The sequence below is a fragment of the Notamacropus eugenii genome, chromosome 5 (genome assembly GCF_028372415.1).
Source record: "Notamacropus eugenii isolate mMacEug1 chromosome 5, mMacEug1.pri_v2, whole genome shotgun sequence".
Classification (NCBI taxonomy): domain Eukaryota; kingdom Metazoa; phylum Chordata; class Mammalia; order Diprotodontia; family Macropodidae; genus Notamacropus; species Notamacropus eugenii.
The window spans coordinates 51,701,298-51,720,490 of NC_092876.1; the positions used below are offsets into that span (position 1 = coordinate 51,701,298).

The following is a 19,193-nucleotide window of genomic DNA, read 5'->3' on the forward strand; positions in this document are numbered from 1 at the left end:
GTTTTTAAGGTCCCTTTCTCTCCCTGGACGTAAGTCTTTTCCTCTGTATAATTCAGATGGACAACAACTCCTGCCTCAACTTTCTCAGAGAAACATGTGAGAATCCGATATGATAATGGATATAAATGTGCTTTGGAAATTATCAAGGGTTGTCCAAATGAGGAATGATGATGAATTATGCCCTGAATGTGAATTAGCTTAATCATATAAAGAGAAAAGACAATATTCAAAGAGACTGACTAAAGATGATTAGTATCATCTTCCTGCCTCAGGCCTGGAATAGGGTCTTCTAAAAACCTGGCCTGAGCTATCTAGAATGGCTGACTTGACATCTTTGCCCCTCCCTTCTAACTAGGTGTTTCTCAGTTTCTCAAAACTGCTGAATTGGGAATTTTCACCACATCCTGCCCTCCCTGGTATCACTCAATGGTGATGTGGGTTGGAGCAGTCTGAGTGCACAAGTAGTGAATGACCTAACTGTGCCCATTGGCTGCAGATTCTTAGAAAAGGGAGGCAAAGGGGGAATCCCAAGTACTGTTTCTATTGTTATCTTATTATACCTCTTAATAGTTCAACATTTTCATTGAAAATAACGCCTAGACTGGATGGGTTGTTAGAATAAGACTGTCAGAGCTGGGAGGGCCCTTAGAACACAAGATGTCAGAGCTGGGAGGGATTTTTTCAATCACTCCTTGTACTTTTATTACTATTACGTTATTTGCTATTATTATTTTTATTTCATACATATGAGGCAATTTGAGAAGGGAAATGATTTGCTCAAGTTCAACAGAAATTTCATGGCACAAAATGAGGCAGCTAGGTGGGGAAGTGGATAGAATTCTGGGCCTGGAGTCAGGAAGACCTGAGTTCAAATCCTGCCTTGCCCATTTAAATTGCTTTGCGATCTTGGGCAAATCCCCCAACTTTTGTTTATCCCATTTTCTTCTGCAAAATGAAAATAATAATAGCGATAGCACCTGCCTCTCAGGGTTGTGAGGATAAAAATGAAATAATACTTATAAAGTACTCGTACTTGACACATAATAGGTGATATATAAATAATTATTTTTATTATTGTTATGGTGGAAGTAGATAAAGAAGAAAGAATCCTTGACTCCTAGTCCAGGAAACTCCACTGTACCACAGTATTTCAATGTTTTTTTTAATTTTAATATAGATGTAACAGATTAGTTTTCCCCAGTTGTCAATTTCTCCCTGGTAGCTAAGTCTGAATTACTGACTAGTCATGGTTCCCCCTCTAGTGGTCTATAGAAGGCTTGCACCTACCTCCTTAATTCCCTAACCCAGCGGAACAAGGAATGAGACAAAACACTCTTTTCCCCGAAGAAAAACATGTTATTATGGAACATCCTGGTTCCTTAAAATGTCATCTACGTTGAGACTTAGAGGGACATGTGACCTCTGTGGAGCGTGTACTCTTCCCACGAGAACACAATGCCAACCCCTCCTCTGCAATTCTCTGTCTTTTTCTAAATTTTCCATGAAAGACCAAGTAACTTGCTGAAGACCTCTCTCTATTGCTTTGGCTATTTTAAAAGTATCAATGTAGAATTTGGACTGTCTCTCTATTTTCTCATATCCCCATAAATGACTGGTTCCATTTTCTTTTCTGGTCAGACTTTTTAAAAAATATAATTCTTACTGATAGCACACTTCAAAATATCTTTTTATTGTTATGAACATCAACAAACAAAAACATTTTTCATATGAATTCTAGAAAAGGGGGATTGTATATGACACCATGAAACTATTATGCAGAGCTTTTAGAAATATATATTAAATTTGATGTAGTAGATCCAAGATTGCCCAGTATTCCTTCTACTTGCTTCTATGTGTTTCTTTCATGTTTCATTGATTCTCTCTATTTTATTCTTTTTTTGGCTGGTATAATTTGTTTCTAGATCACCTTCATTTGCAATACCTCTCCTTTTCCATTTTTCATAAGCTATCCCTTGTAACAAAGGATAAAAAAAAGAGGAGGTAAAAAACAGCTAAGCTAAATGAACCAATGTATCAACTGAGTACATGCAATACTCCGTACTCAGAGCCCCCCTCCTCTGGACCCATAATACCCCTTCACTGCAAAAGGACAGAAGGGCGTTTTTTCATTTCTTCAGACTTGTGCTTTAAGAAAACCATTTTGGTGACCACATAGATAATGGATTGGAATGAAGAGAGATTTTGGGGAGAGAGATCAATTAGGGGGCTATTGTAATAGCCTAGGTGAGAAGTGATAAGAACTTTAATCGGAGAGGAAGCTGTTTGAATGGAGAGAAGGGGGTTATGTAAGACATGGGGATAAAGCAACAAGATTGAGCAGCTATTGGATCTGTGGAGTAAGGTAGAGTAAGATGTAAAGGATAACTAAGGATGTGAATGTGGGTGACTGGGAGGTGGAGGGATGCCCCCGACAAAAGTAGGGATGCTTGGAAGAAGGTTGGGTTTGGAGGGGAAAGCTAATGAGTTTTGTGTTTGAGATGCCTACAGTACATTCAGTTGAAGATGTCCATTAGTCACTTGGTGAAGGAAGGTTAGATATATAGATCTGAGAATCTGATTAGAAATGATAACTAGACCTAGAGAACTGGAATCAGAGATTTTCTGGAGGACGTGACATTTGCATTAGATTTTATAGGATTATTATGGTTTAACAGAGAGTATGTAAAGAGGAAAGAAAATCAGATTCAGGTTAGAACAATAATAGCTAATATTTATATGGTGCATGTTATATAGGCACTGGGCTAAGCAGTTTGCCCAGTGCCTATATAACATGCACTATATATTACCCCTATTTTATAGTTGGGGATACTGAGGCAAATAGAAGTTAAGTGACTTGATCAGGATCACACAGTTGGTGTCTGAAGCTGGACTCGAACTCTGATGTTCCTGACTTCTGTCCTGGTTCTCTATTCACTGCACCACCTAGAAGACACCCACTTTTAGGGGATGTAACAAAACTGAAGATCCAGGTGACTAAGAAGGATTGGTCAGACAGGAAGGAGGAAAACCAAGAGGGAGAAATTTTAGGAAAAACCCAGAGAGGAGAAAGTTTTCAAGAAGGAAGGGTGGTTAATGGTATCAGAGGCTGCAGAGAGGTCTAGAAGTAGTAACGCGGGGCAAATAGAAATCCCTCTTTTTAGCCACAGAATTCTGCCCATGGTGATCTGTGACTATAAATCGTGGAACGTGATCTCACTGAAGAATTATAGTGGCAGTTCATTTAAGGGACAGTGAATAGAGAGGCTCAAGGCCAGTGTGAGTAATCCTCTAAAGATGTCCTCAGAGAGGTAGGATCAGAAAAGAAAGTTATTTGTTGCCAGGGAGGGAGAACCAATGAATAGTTTTTGGGCTCCTTTGAAATCCACAAAATCTAGACATGGGACCTAGACCCTGGGGATTTACGAGAAGATATACAGACAAGGGAAGTTTAGATGATTGAAGTGGATAGAGTTCCAGGCCTGGAGTCAAGACCCGAGTTCATATCTGACCTCAGACACTTACTAGCTGTGTGACCCTCATTAAGTCACTTAATCCTGTTTGTCTCAGGCTCTTCATCTGCAAAAATGAGCTGGATAAAGAAATGGCAGATCACACCAGTCTCTTTGGCCAAGAAAACCCCAAATGGGGTCACAAAAAATTGGACATAACTGGATGAAAAAATATAGGTAGCAGAAGATAATGTGGCTAGATTGAGATCTCTACCAGTGGAGAGAGTGGTACATTCCGTACAGTTGTACAGTTTGGACTGGGCAGGTCCTTGTTCTCTAACCAGTGTCTTGAGACTCTTTGTAAAGTTATATGTACTTGGTATGTTGCTAATGGTCAGATTTTATTCAGATGGAGGCTACCCAGAACTTCTCAGAGGGACCATGAAACTGTAGTTGTTTTCTTGTTTCTAAGCCCATCACTGTGTGGTACGGACTTGGATACCCAAGCCCAAACTCTTGACACTCTGACATCCAACAGAGGGCTGCTGTCTCCTTCTTTGGGTTCCTGGACCTCAGAATCAGGAGCTGTTGGACTGATATGCGCCTGGGTCACTGGACCATTTAGGGGCCCTGGGTAGTTGATTTCTATTATTAGGATAAGTTAAATCTGTACTCTTTCCCTTCAAGGTCTTCAATTCTAGGGAACTGAAATTTGGATGACATAAGTGATAAATTTCGATTCTTTCTGTACTGGTCATTTGAGTGGGCTGAAGGTTGGGGGGAGGTCTGTGTGTTTGTTAGAAGGTTAGGCTGGTGTATGTGGCCTTTGGGTCTTTCAGTTCTGCTTAACTCCATTAAAACAATTCTTCCTACTTCTTGAAAAGACAAAACACGTTCAAAAAGTACCAAGTTAGGTGATTTTGACGAAGTGGCATTTGGGTGGTAAAGCTCAGTGACTCAGCCAGCAGGGGAGCATGGCCTGGAACCTATGCTAGGGACCCAATGGAAAAAGGAAGTGGATCCTAGCAAGCAGAGGGGGTTTCCCTGGGTGAATTGTCCCAGCAGCTCCATTCTCACAGAATCCCAGTGTCTTAACATCAGAAGGGGCTTTACTGACCAACTGGTCCAATCTGGAGTTGAACTAAATCTCTTCTAGAATATTCCTGACCAGAATGTACTCCAGCAGGCTTGAAGACCTTTAATGAAAGAGAAACCCCATCATGTCCAAAGGTAGCCCTTCCCAAAGCTCTAATTGTTACACAAAACCCACCGAACAAATGTATTGCCTCTTCTCCATTACAGTCTTTAAAATCTTTGAGGACAGTTACCATGGCCTGTGGTAACTTTGGGTTAGTTGTTTTTTTTTTTTTTTAGCCTTTTCTCTTCCAGGTCACACCTAGCCAGTTTTTTTTAACCACTTAACTTTATATGGGGTGTTTTCCAGCTCTTCCTATTCTGCATTTCTGGACACAATCAGCTTATCCTTCCTAATGTACAGAGTGCTTCAGACTGAACCCAGTGACCCAGCCAAGGTCCAACCATGGCAGACAGAGCAAGACTTTTATTTTCTTCCTTACTATAGCTAAAGGGCATGTCAGCTCCTTAGTTCAATGTGTCACACTGTTGAGTTGTATTAGTGAAACTTAGATTTACTTCTCTTTGGCCATCCTCTTACCCCAGCATAGAAGGAAAGCAAAAACCAACTCATTTTGTAGTCCCTGATATTCATTCCAGCTTCAACTAATTAGGGGTTTTAGCTCAGAATGTCATATTTAGTTGGGCCCATAGAACAGGGAATGTCAGAGCTGGGAGGGCCTTTAGACACAGAATGTCAGAACTGAGAGGGCCCTTAAAAGATACAAGTCAGGGCTAAGAAGATCATCTAATCCACTTGGGAGAAATATCAGGAAACCAGGCAAATTAATGCCCTGTTAGTGGAACTTTGAGTTGGACCAGCCATTCTAGAAAACAATGTGGAACTATGTATAAAATCTCATGAAACTCTTGAGTCAGACATGGCTATACCACAAAGAGATCAAACAGAGAGGGAAAAGACCTATGTGTACAAAAATATTTATAGCAACTCCTTTTTGTGGTGGCAAAGTATTGGTAAATGAAGGATCGCCCATCAGTTGTGGAATGACAGAACAAGGTTACACAGCTAATTAGTATAACTAGTGAGACTGGATTTGAACTCAGTTCCTCCTGATCTGGGGCCTATCCATTGCATCACCTAAGCTATTGTTTTAGCTAATACCTAGCTGCCTGTCCATTGGTGAAGCCCCCACTATGTGCCAGGCACTGTGATAAATACTTTATAAATATTATCTCCTTTCATTTTTCACAATAATCCTGGGAAGCTAGTACAGTTAGTATGCCCATTTAACACAGGAGGAAACTGAGGCACAGAGGAGTTGTCTCCCAGAGAGTCAAGTCAAACTAAGTTGACTAAGTTCCCTTGCCCTAACTGGTACCATGGGGAAAACAAGAAATTTGGCAGAGATCTTCTTGGGTTTAGGATAATGGATTTAAAACTGAAGGGGATCTCTAAAGGGTATCTAGTCCAACCTTCTCATTTTACAGATGAGGAAACTGAGGCCCAGGAAAGTTAAGTGATTTGTCCAGAATCACCCCAGAAGTAAGCATCAGAAGTAAGATTTGAACCCTCGTCTTGAACTCTGGGGCAGGGCTGTCTCCACTAGGGAAACATACCTCCTCAATATAAACAAAGTCTTGGGTCACACTTGAGCTCCCCTTGCTAGTCACAAAATAGGGATTTTTGAGAAGGTGATTTTGTCCCCAAATATGACAAAATATTTCCAGCAATCTCAGCTCCTAGATGTTCCCACTACAGATAGCCAGTCTCAGGGACCTGGAGCTCAGAGAGCCCCAGTATACACCCCAGAAAAATGCTGCAGAGATATGCCGACTTCACCCCAGAGGAGCTGCACTTCTAGGTATGGCTCCAGTAATAATGATTCACTGCTTCAGACAGTTCTGAGGTCAGCCCCTCCCATTGACGATGGCCCAGCAGAAAAGACACTGAGCCAGATTCCATGGATTCATCTACTAGCTCCCTCACTAGTAGACCTTGGACAAATAAGTTGCTTCTTCCTACTGGATCTCAGTTTCCTTTCTTTATTAAAATGAAGAACCTGGTTCATATCAACAGTTTTAAGTTGAAATAGACTCTGGGAGAGATTTCAGGGAGTCTATGAAGTTAAATGAGAAAAAAAGTGACTTCTTTATTTTCACTGACCTTTAACTGAAAAGTAGCATTTCCTTCAATAATGAAGGTTAGCAACACATAATTCTCTGAGAAGGTTTTACTAGACTGTTTAAGGGCATGTCCATGGCACAAAAACAGTTACTACTCCGTGGCCTACATGATCTCTAAAGACCCTCCACAAGGTTCCATCTTCTAAAGCCTCTACCGGCTCTGACATCCTATGTTCTCAAGCCTCTCCCAGCTCTGTCATTGTGTTCTAAGGACCTTCTAGTTCTGACATCCTGTGTTCTAAGTGCCCTCTCAGCTCTGACATCCTGTACTCTAAGGGCCTTTCCAGTTTAGACATTTTGTCTTCTAAGATCCCTTACAGACAAGGGCATGCTGAAATAAACTAGGGGAGCCAATTGCTTGATTTTCAGTATGAGCATTTACACTTCAGAAGTCCTTAAATATAGACTTAATTTATTGTTTTGTTGATTGTTCTCAAGTAGAAACAGATCCAAGCCAGAAGTATATTGATTTAGGAAAACACACATTAACATTATCTATGCTGTATTTTAATTTATTTTGCTAAACATTTCCGAATTACACTTTAATCTGGTTCTGGTAGTCTGGAAGGTTGACGCCTTTAGTCTAGATTATGAAAATGGATGTAGATTAAATTTAAAAGTGTGTCTCCCTCCTACCCACCACCTATCCCCACGAGAGCTGGTTGTTAAATATTTACCAGCACACCCTCACAGATCTATCATTCTCTATGCTAAGGACCCTCCCAGTCCTGATATCCCAGAGTCCTAAAACTCAGACGTTCTATTATTCTAGTCCCTGGCATCTGGAGTCTCCGTTCTGATGGTCCCATGTCAATGTTTCCATGTCCAGTCTCATTCAGCAGCTGAGAAGTCCCAGAGCCTCTTGGGCCACACTGGAACAGAGCAACAGAACCTGCTGGACTCAGAAACCACCTCCAGCAGCAACTCCCTATTGAGCTCTGGGGAAGCCAAGGAATTTCAGGAGGCCAAGGAATTGGAAAATGATCAACATCAGGCTCCAAGCCCCGAGAGGTCCAAATGTGTCCAGGGAGCCAGGGTTGGCTCCATGAACTCAGGTGAGGGGCTTCTTCTCCAATAGAGTCCCAGGCTTTGTTTTTGTGGATTAAAAAGGATTAAGATTAAAAAGTCTAGCTTGTTTATCCATTTGGTGGATTTTTGACTCATTTGTTACCCATTCGACATTAAAAGTACTTTCCTTCTCTTCCTCTGGTCTAAAGTTTCCTCATTTGTCAAATAACGTCCCCTCTCTAGGCCTCAGTTTCCCCATCTATTAAATCACTTTCCATCTGTGGGACTCGGTTTCCTCATCTGCCAAATGAAGAGGAATCTGTAAAGTCTAAGCTCTAAATCCATGATCTTTGACATGGAAGAGATTATCCTTGAAAAAAATTTGCAGTCTTGATTGCCCTTTCCCTGCACCCAGGGACATTTTGATGGTGAAGTGGGACCCCACTGACATTATTCAAGCGTGGATCGTTCCTTTGTATCAAATTATAATTTTCCAAATATACCAGTTACTCTAAAACCCAAAGAGGGCTGTTTGTGTGTGTGGGGCTGGGAGAAGGGCAGGAAAGCACCTGCAAGTGAAAATAACTGTAAACACAATCTCCTGGGGGAATGTTTAAACTACTTAAGAGGAGCCTTTTCAAACACTTTTGTAGCACCTGCTTATATATAATAATGTCGTCATTACAAATAATTCTTATTTTATAATAACATCTACCTCCCTGAGTTGTTGTTAAGGATCAAATGATAGATAGATAGATAGATAGATAGATAGATAGATAGATAGATAGATAGATCTGTCTGTGTTCATCCCTCATTTTTGAAGAAGACTATGACATCAGAAAAATGATGACATGACTCGCACTTGACTTTGTTTTGAGTGAGGGAGGGCTGTGCAAGGTCACCAGCCTCACTTTCCCCTCCTGAGCCATCTGGGTCCGGTGACCAGATATTCAGCAGGATGACTGGAGAAGGCTCAAGATGGAATGGGAAACCTTAGCTTATTCTGGTACTCACTTAGAGTGAGGTAAACCTGATTTAGTGAATAGGCCTCTTTAAGAAGTAATCAGGAAATGGTCCTTTTAATAAGCAAAAGAAAAAAAGAAGTAAATCAAGGTGGGAGGGAAAGAACAACAGTTACTATTAAGAGAAAGAAAGGAAGGAAGGAAGGAAGGAAGGAAGGAAGGAAGGAAGGAAGGAAGGAAGGAAGGAAGGAAGTCATTTTTAGTGGTGAAAGAAAGAAAGAAAAAGAAAGAAAGAAAGAGAAAAAAAGAAAGAAAGAAAGTCATTTTTAGTGGTGTGTGACTCTTTGCAACCCAACTTGGGATTTTCTTGACAAAAATCCTAGAGTGGTTTGCCATTTCCTTCTCCAGCCCATTTTACAGATAAGGGCAGGAACTGTGTTTTTGCCTTACTTTGTATGACCAGGATTTGGCACACAGTTAGTACTAAAGTACATTTTGAGGGTTAGATTGCCTGTCCCATAGGGTCAAAAGATTTAGAGCCCTAAGGGATCTTAGAAGTCATCAAGTCTGATCTGCTCATTTTACAAATGGAGAAACTAGGACTCTGATAGGCAGAGAGTCATATAACTAGTAGGTGTCTGAGGCAGTGCCTATAAGAGGAATTCATAAGATTATTTTATGTCATGGTCACAGGGTTAAGAGTTAACAATCAGCTCTCCAAAAAAAAGTGTTCTATTATAACACACATTTAAATTTAATCTGCCATAATTAACATTTTCTACATCACTTTCTTTAGTCTAGGCAATTAAGAAAACAATACATCAAGCCAAGATTTATAGCATTTGCTGCTTTCTCAGGTGTATGTAAATGCTCCCACTGAAAATTTAACAGTTGGCTTAAGGGATGTTTTGAATCAGCTCTAGCATACCCCTGACTCATGGTGCCTTCCAGCAGACTGGAGGAAACCTATGGACACTTTCTCAGAATAATGTTTTAAAACAATAGAAAGAAAGGCTAGATTTCAGTTAGATATTGGTAAAAATAAAGAAAGATGTGATTTTTTTTTTTACGTATCCAAGTTCACTGATACCCCTTGAAATTTACCCAGCACCCCTTGGGGTACCTGCTCTGGAGTGAGAATCCTGTAGTCCATCCTCCAATCCCCCAGCTCTCCTTGCTCCTGATTTCTGTGGAATGACCCCTCTTTCTTCCTTTGTGTCTCGACAGAACACTCCCACGGTGGAGGGACTCAAGTCAAGGTGACCTGCATCGTCAGTGTGTGTAACTCTGATCACTCCTCCCAGTGTTCATCACAGAGCAGCTGCCCCAACTCTGAGGCCTCCTCAGGCTCCTCCTGGAATGAAGATGTCCCTTTCTCCCAAGAGGAGAGCCCCAGGAAGGACAAGTCAGCCTGCCAGAGTGCATCGCGGACCCTGCTGCCAGATTTAGAGGAGAAGCCATTTCCCATCGGGATACAGGAGATAGGCATGAAACTCAGTTAACAAACTGAGCCCCTTGGCTCCCCTTTACTGGAAGGATCTGAGCAGAAGCTGAGTGATCTCATCAGGATACTCTCTGAGGGATTGCTGTACTGTTTCTGAGGTCCACCTTTTATGGTGGGATTCTGTTGCTTTTCTTGGGTCAGCCTCCATCCTTCCATGGGCCTTGCTCCTCAGAGAACTGTCTCCTGCCTTCAGAGAACGGGGACAAGAAGTGACAGGGAGAGGCAATGAATGCCTTTGCCTTGGTTCTTCCCCTTTCTTAATTTTTTTTATCCTGGTTTGTCTCTTCCAAGATACATCATAGCACCTGAGCAGGGAGTCAGGACATGTGGGTCTCTCAGCTCCTCCCCCAAAGAACTTTGCAATCTCAGCTCAGTCATATTCCCTATCTGGGTCTTGATTTCCTCATCTATCAGATGAAGGAGAGCAACTAGAGGATTTCCAAGGCTACTTCTAGATACCAAATTCTTGGTAAGCCAAGAGTACTCTTAGATTCTGGTTCTTCTCCCCATGAAGATTTCAGGACTCCTATACCCATATTCCTTAGCCAGGCCAACAGGAAGAGATAGCTGGGGAATGGGAGAGGGAACAATGGAGGATCAGAGATGGGATTAAAACCTCTTGGTCTATTATGGTACAGCATGGTAACAATTAATTTAAAACTAACTTAACCAAAGGATCAAAGTACAAACAAAATAAATCTTTTTTTTTTTTCAAAATGGCAATGAGAGCACACCAAACCATTTTAAGATGTAGCAAAAACAACCTTAAAGGTGAAATAATAGATTTAGAGTCGGAAGATCAGGGTTTGATTCACACATTTTGTTACTTACTAGCTGTACAACCTCAGGCAAATCTCTTGACCTCTCTGGGTCTTAGTTTCCTCATCTGTTCAACCAAAAGGTTAGATTAGATGGCTTCTGACCTTCTTTGTAGTATTAAATCTATGATCCTGTGAACTGTAGGGCCATGCTGGAGGTGGTGGTGGGCAGGGAGTCCCTCTCAGACTGAGATTTTAGAACAGTTCATGCTGACAAATTTGGGGTAGAAATGGGAAAGGAATCTCAGATGCTCATGCTGGGGAGAAAGGTTTGACTCTTGGGTTGATTCTTGTGACTCAAGTTCTGTAACACTTGTAACCACTGCAGAAGGTCAGTGACTGACTTTCCTGAACCTGCTCCCTTTGCCCATCCCCTCTTGGAAACCCTGCTCATTTGGGTTTCATAATCTGAAGACATCATTGTATGGTGTCTTGCCCTTAGCAAAGCAATGACCTCTTTCATATGGGAGTATGGTCTAAAGGGACTAGAATGAGTGATCTGGAACCAGAGGGCCAGGTTCAAATCTTGGCTCTTCTATGCATGACCTATATGATCTTGGGTAAATAATGTTCCCTCTCTGGGCTTCAGTTTCCTCATCTGTAAAATGAAGGGAATTCGACTAGGTCACCTCTAGGAGACCTTCTAGCTCTAAATCTATGACTCTGGGAGGAGACAGGAATTGGAGCTATGTGAGGTCCCATGAGCCATTCAGAATCTACCTCAGGTTGGGTGCCTATCCCTGACTGTGTCCTTAGACACTGGGCCGCATTTGTGCCATATCCCCAAAGACCTGAATTTGTGTTGTGATAATGTGTGTATTTGTTCATGCATGCTGGAATGACAGCTGAGTAGAATGTTCAATTCAACAAACATTCATTAAACTCCTACTGTGCACAAGGTGTTGTAGATACAAAGACAGGAAGCTGTTTCTAGTACTGTCTGAACTTTTCCTTCTACTGGGGGATCTGGAAGTCAGTTTGGCCATCTTCTAGAAAACTATCAAACAGTCATAGGCATTGCACTGCAGTGAAGTTGGAGTCAAAGGCCTGATTCTGCTGTTTGCCTGCCTGTGGGACCTTGAGAAAGTCTGTTGACTTCTCTGTAAAATGAAGGGATTGGGCTGAATGATGTCTACAATCTCTTCCAGGCCTAATTGTGATCCTGTGATTGTCCACTACCCTTGCAGAAGATGCTGGGAGTGGCCAGATCAAAAAGTGGAACCAGAGCCCACGTTTTAAGTGAAAGCCATTCTGACCAACCTCAGGGGCAAGAAGAAAAATTCACTGGACTTGAATGTGACCCTTGGTAGCTGTAATAACTGGTTGGTTTAAGATTGACCCCCAGGTCTTTCTTCCTTTTGAGGACTCCATCCTTAAAATAGAACCTGCGTCTTGAACAGCCTAGGACAGATCATTCAATTGATGGGAAGAGCGCCCCCTCTAATGGTCACTGGCAGAAATGCCTTGTTCCCATCTTTGGGGGACATTTCAGTGTCCTGGACATGATGAGAGTTTGCACTGTACAATAAAACAATTTTTCAATAAAATAGTTTCTATTTTTAAACTGCATACACTGACTTTGGTTTTTCCAGTCCAGGCATGGGATTAATTTGGGATTCTACTGCTCAGCGAAAAGCTGGGATTCTGAAGGATTTTGAAAGAAAGATTTTGAGAATGACCATTTGAATTCAATTTGACAGACATTTATTGTACTCCTATTTCTCTTTGTAACATGTGAGCTCTTTGAGAGCAGGGACGGACTTTTGCCTCTCTTTGAAGACTGTGCCTGACACATATTAGGCACTTAATAATACTTGTTGACTATACAAAGTAAATGAAAAGTCTTTGGGGGAGGGATGCAAACTTCTGGTGGGGGAACCAGGAAAGTCCTCAGGCAGGAGGCAGCTCTGTAGCTAAGTCTTAAATGGAGCTGAGGATCCAAGAGGCAAAGGGGAGCAGGAAGAGTATTGTAGGCATAGGTAACAGATGTGCAAATGTCATGTAGGTAGAACAGCAGGTCAGTTTGTGCAATAAGTCTGGAAAGATTGATGAGAGACACCATGGCAAAGGGTAAAGAACCCTGGAATTAAGAGTCAGGAAGCCCAGGTTGGTCTCAGCTCCCTCTCTGTCATTTTTCACCTTGGCTACTTCAAGCAGATCTCTTAAGTAGGATAAGCCTGAGCATACTCATTTGTAAAATGGAAACCATTATTTGCCATACAGGCTTATCACAAGGAGAGTGTTTTGCAAACTACAGAACATGTCTGGGTGCTGTTAGAGTCAGACCTGGAGTTTAGTGACCCAGTGGATAGAGCACTGGTTCTGGAGTCAGCACTCCCTCTGCACTGTGGCCGCCATATCAAGACCCTGTTGACCCAAAATGAGTTTGTTCCTAAATCTCTAAGGGTCTTTTTCAGAGAAACCTCTGTCTAGTCAGCTATCTCTGTCTTGATTTTTTGAGTCAAAGAGTAAAACTTTACATTGATTCCAAATAAATTTAATCAAATTAAATTTAGCCAAATGTTTGAGCCCATGAAGATAATTTTGAATCAATCTTGATTCTGTCATCAAGTGTTTTAGTTATCTTTTCTAGTTTTGGCCTTTCTGCACCTCAGTTTCCTCATCTGGAAAATGGGATAGTAAAATAATATTTATATCTCCCATAGCTATTGCAAGGATCAAATGAGATAATGGAGGTAAAGTGCTTTGTACTAAGGATGTTCAAAAGGAAACATAATAAGTAGGACAATATTTTTACTATCATATTAAAATTAACATGCACTTTAAAAAAACTCAAATTGTAAATAATGGATGGTCAGTTTTATATACTTTTTGATTTTTTTTGTATATTGAAGTGCTTATGTTTAAGTTCACAATAAAAAAGGATATCTATATTTTTAAAAAAATGAAATACTTCATAACCTTAAAGGACTTTACAAAGGTGTTATTATTCTGCAATCAAGTTAAGTTGGGAATCCTGTAATCAGGAGTATGCTAGAGCTAACTGGGAAGCATTACAGTACAAATCAGGGCTTGATTTGTTATTTTGTTAAGCATTCAGACTTAGGAAAGTATTGGAGAAAAATTTTATTAATGCAGATTTAACTTAAAAGTATGTCCTGTATTTGAGAGCTAAACATTTCAGTTGTTAAACCTTTCATTGCCTGTAATATAGGCTTACTTAAAATGAAGACTAGGCAAATTTCAGCCCCCTGGAAAGAAAAATGTCCTTCCAATGAAAGGTAACCCAAAGGGTGGATAATGGGCAGGTAGGGGGAGGGATGTCCCCTCACTAGAAGTCTGGTATAGGAGGGATGCTTGTCAACTGTGACAGTTCCTTTCTGACTTGAAAATTGTGTGATTCGTGATATAAGGGGGAAAAGCCTAAGTTTTGGAGTCTGAGGATCTGAGTTTGAAACTTAGCCATCTAAGCATCTTTGGACAAGTATGCTTTCCCACTCTGGGGCTCAATTTGCTCATCTGTAAAATGAGGGGGGTAGTTAGACTAGAAGAGATAACCTTTAATTTCCCTTCTAAGTATAAAGTCAATAAACAGAGCCAACTCTGGAAATGCCTGAGGGGGCATACCAAAGGCTTGTTTAGGTCTATTCTGGGAATTGGGTGAGCTCTCTGGCTTCTGTGGATGGTTTCTTTAGACGAGTCCCATCTCATTACACATCATACCAAACAGAGTGTGAGACTTAAAAAATATATATTGATATCTTCTGTTTGACATCACCAACATCATCGACATTTACATCATTTTAAAATATATCTCCTCACATGCACCTGTCTTCCCTTTATACTGCTCCTGCTGCTCTCAATGTCTGTCAGAACATAATTTCTGTAAATATTTTACCTCCAATTAATCTTTCCAAGAAAAAAAATTTACCAATCCTAGGAAAGGAAATAAACAAAGCTGGTCATACAACAAAATAAAAAAATAAAATAAAATAAAATATATCTCTAATCTCTTTTCCTTCCAGAGACATTCCTTAGAACAAAGAAAAAAAAAGACCAACTCAGCAAAATAAATCAATACATCAACCCAGTAGGACATTATAACAGTATGCCACACCTATCGTCCCCACCTTGATAAAGAAGCAAGAGGAGGTACCTTGTCCTGTCTCTCTTTTCAGGTCATTATAGTAAATCAGTAGGTTTTGATTATTTTGTGGTCTTTCTATTTACAGTGTTGGTCGTTATTGATCTATTGTTTCTGGTTCTGACTACTTCACTCTGATTCCATTCAGAGAAATCTTCCCATGTTTCTCTGAATCCTTTTCCAAGTAGTAATAAAGTGGAACTTGTTTTTCAAAGGGAAAGGCAGGTTTCTGTTTGGGTTCCACCATACAAATTCTTGGAACAGTGGATAGTGTGCTAAACTTGGAGTCAGGAAGATGTTATTATTCCATTTGGGGTTTTCTTGGCAAAGATACTTGTCATTTCCTTTTCCAGCTCATTTTACAGATGAGGAAACTGTGGCAAACAGGGTGAAGTGACTTGCCCAGGGTCACAGAGCTAGTAAGTGTCTCATCATATAGATGAGTCTTCCTGACTCTAGGCTCAGTATTCTCTCCACTGTACCACCTCCCTGCTCCTGGAGACCTGAGTTCAAATCTCCCCTCACTTATTAGCTGTGTGACCCTAGGCAAATCATTTAACTTCCATTTTCAACCTCCATTTCCTCATCTATAAAAAGGGGATAATAATAGTCGCTACCTTTCAAGGTGAAGATTAAATAAAATAATATTTGTAAAGCACCATGTAAAAATAAGCCACTATCATTATCATCAACACATTATCATCATTATCTCAAGTTCTTTCTATAATGACTCAACAACTCTCTGCTCCAAGGTCACAAACTAGTGTCTGGAGTTGACCCTGAACAGAATTTGGAGCACCTCAGATTACAGTATAATAGATTCAGAGGTAGAAGGGGTCTAAGAGACCATCGAGTCCTTACCCTTTATTTTGCAGATGGAGAAACTGAGGCCTATAGAACTTTGCCAAAGGTTACAGAGGTAGTAAACAACAGAACCAGATGACTTCACATTCAGGGCCCTTTTCAATGTACTAAGAAGTGTCTTAGGCAGGGTCCTCACTCCCACCATTTCCAGGACCTTCTCCTGAGTCCAGTGACAAAGATGTGAGCACTAAGCTATTCCTGGTTCCTGGAGGACCTTCTCAGGGGTGTGTGACTGGAAAACAGACAAGATTTCAAGACCCAACAAAATGAATCCTTCTCTAGTTAGTAGAACATCAGGCTCTGTGGCCTGGACTGGGGAGGTATATAAAGGCAGGAGTGGACCTACCCACACACATGTTATAGCTCTGGAAAAAAGGGGATTTTTCTGCTCTATTCATGGGACTGACCCCACCTTGAAGACACATTCTTCACATAGGCATTTAATTATAATTAAAGGGGGACTCCCCTACGTTTTCACCAACAATTTAATAGACTAGAGAGAGAATCAAGGTACCTGCTCCCCTTTCCTAGTGGTTGATTAACTGTGTGACTCTGGATGTATTATTTAAATTCTCTGTTCATTTAGCTATAAAGGGGTGTCATGAGAGTGAGATGTTTCCTCCTGCCCCAGATGTTGAGAATGAAAGAAAATTATTGCTTAGGTTTGAGCTGGCTGAGAGATTCTTTCCAACTCAGAGATTCTGTGGTTCTAAACACTTCTAAGACTGACCTTGCTCTTGAGCCATGGGACATGACCCAATAAAGCAGTCAATGTTAATAAGCTTTCTATATGTCCTCTCACCACCACCCCCCCTTTCTTTCAAACAATCTTTCTTGGGTTCACTCAAATTAAAGAAAGAAGAGAGAAAATAGACTGAAAAGTGTAAACAACACCAGATTTGGTGTCAGAGAATTAGGGTTTGAATCCTTGCCTTAGTTTCCTCATCTGTAAAATGAAAAAGTCTACTAATGATCTTTAAATGGATGTTTTAGGGTCGGAGGCAGGATTTGAACCCAAGTCTTCCTGATTCCCACACTAGGATTCAGTCAGTTCACAAGCATTTATTAAGAGCTTACTATGTGCCAAACACCAGGAACATAAAAATAAATGGGAAAAAAGATAATCTCTGTCCTCAAGGAATTTACACATAAACAGACACACATAAATAACACATAAAAAGAAACTGAATAAGGTAGAGGTGTGTGTGTGTGTGTGTGTGTGTGTGTGTGTGTGTGTGTGTGTGTGTGTGTGTGTGTGTGTGTGTGTCTTTAGGTGTGTGTTTAGGTGTGTGTGTAGAGTGGGAGTGAAGGTACCAGGTGCTGAGACATGGTGTCAAAAGTTCTCCATTAGAGGCTCTAAATCCTTTTCTCATCATTTTATATTTTGACAGGCTGGGGAATTGACAGTCAGTGACACCTCTCTTGATTACACCTGCCTTTTAAATCTCAGGTCTGTGTTCCTTGTACTCCTATGTTTTTCTTTTTTTTTTTTAAAAGCAATTTAAAGACTGATTTTTTTAAAAGAAGGAATTAAACTTCATTTGAAGTTTTCTTTTCCTTTTTTTTCTGTAAAAAATTTATTGATCCTCGTTGCTTATAAGTCATCTTCATTTCTAATTCTACTCTCCCCACTTACCTACCTTTGACTCTTCCCTCATTACAAAGATTGAAAAAGAAAAAGAGCCAGTCCACAAACCCAACCAATGTAATGACCATTCATATAGTGCATGTAATGTTCCACAGCCATAGCTCCACACCTCTGAAATTGGGAGAAAGATTTTTTTCTCAGTTCCTTTGGGCCACGCTTGGTCATTATAATTACAGTTTTATTGTATAGTCCTTTGCATTGACATTGTTCCTACTCACAAGATCATCTGAACTGTATTTTCCCCTGGTTCTGCTCACTTCACTTTGCATCAGTTCCTATGTCTTTTCATAATCTTTGACTCTTCCATGTTCAATTGTTTCTCAAAGTGCAATACTATTCCATTCCATTCATATATCATAATTTATGCAACCAAACTCAAGTTGACTTTTTGTGCTTTTCTATGGTTGAAGGCTAATTGAAACCTTAGATAAAAATATCAGGTTATATGTCTAATAATGAGCCCAGGCATATCATAAACAATAACCTTGGGCTTCAGGACACTTAGTGATTTATCCAAAGTGGCAGGAAGCACAGGATGAAACATAGCTTTTGAAGCAACATCATCATCATTCAGGTTGTTATTATTTGCTGATAATTCCTTCCTGGGACGCTTCTTGAGGTGTGGCAATGCCCCTGGATTAGTCAACAGTGAAATTTATTCAGTGCAATTATGAAATGTTTTCTGTGTGCCAGGTACTGTTCTCTGTCAGAAAGCATTTGCTAAGCATCTACTAGATGCCAGGCACTGTGCTAAGTTTCTGGGGATACAAAAAAAGGCCAGAAACAGAGATACGAACCAATCCCTCCTTTTAAGGAGCTCAAAGTCTAATGGAGGGGCCAACCTTCAGTTATGTACAAACAGGATATTTCCACGGTGAGTCGGAGATAATCCACGGAGGGAAGGCATTAGCATTAAGAGGAACTGGGAAGTGAGACTTTGAAAAGTATGAGACTTTAGTTGAGACTTGCAGGAAGCTGAGGAAGCCTGAAGGCACAGAGAAGGAGGGAGATAATTCCAGGTATGGAGGATAGCTGGATACTCAGAATTCAGATATGGAATGAAACGTGTTACAGCAAGGAAGCCAGCGTCATTGGGTTCTAGAGTTCATGTAGGAAGTAAGGTAAGAAGACTAGAAAGGTAGAAGGAAGCCAGGTTATGGAGGGATTTAAACCCCAAACAGAGGAGCTTGTATTTGATCCTGGAGGCACTAGGAAACCACTGGAGCTGACTTACTGGTGGTGGTAGGGATGACAAAGTCTGACTTGTTCTTTACAGAGATCACTTTGACAGCTGAATGGAGGATGGACTGGAGTGAGGAGAGAATTCAGGAAGGCAGACCTACCAGCAGGCTATTTTTTGCCTTCTCAAGGTGATGAGTGTCTGCACCAGGGTGGTTTTAGTATTAGTCAGTCAATTAACATTTATTGAACACCTACTACATGCCAGGCATTGAGCTAAGTGCTAGGAATGCAAATACTAAAAAAGAAAGACAATTCTTGTGGCAAGGAGCATACAATCTAATGAGGGAAGACTGATACAGAAAAGGAATTGTAAA

General features: G+C 40.7%; 1 protein-coding gene across 2 annotated transcripts in view; it reads left to right on the forward strand.

The window, feature by feature from the left end:
• Nucleotides 1-11,918, forward strand: part of TNFRSF1B (TNF receptor superfamily member 1B) — a 53,283-nt gene extending 41,365 nt beyond the window's left edge. Inside the window, exons 9-10 of one of the 2 annotated variants that reach the window (XM_072608910.1) lie at nucleotides 7,558-7,783; nucleotides 9,926-11,918. In XM_072608910.1, the coding sequence (XP_072465011.1) occupies nucleotides 7,558-7,783; nucleotides 9,926-10,200 (501 nt within the window). In that variant the 3' untranslated portion in view covers nucleotides 10,201-11,918. Of the gene's footprint in view, nucleotides 1-7,500; nucleotides 7,784-9,925 lie in introns of both variants that reach the window. The other variant, XM_072608909.1, reaches the window with a different exon arrangement.
• The last annotated feature ends 7,275 nt before the right edge of the window (nucleotides 11,919-19,193 follow it).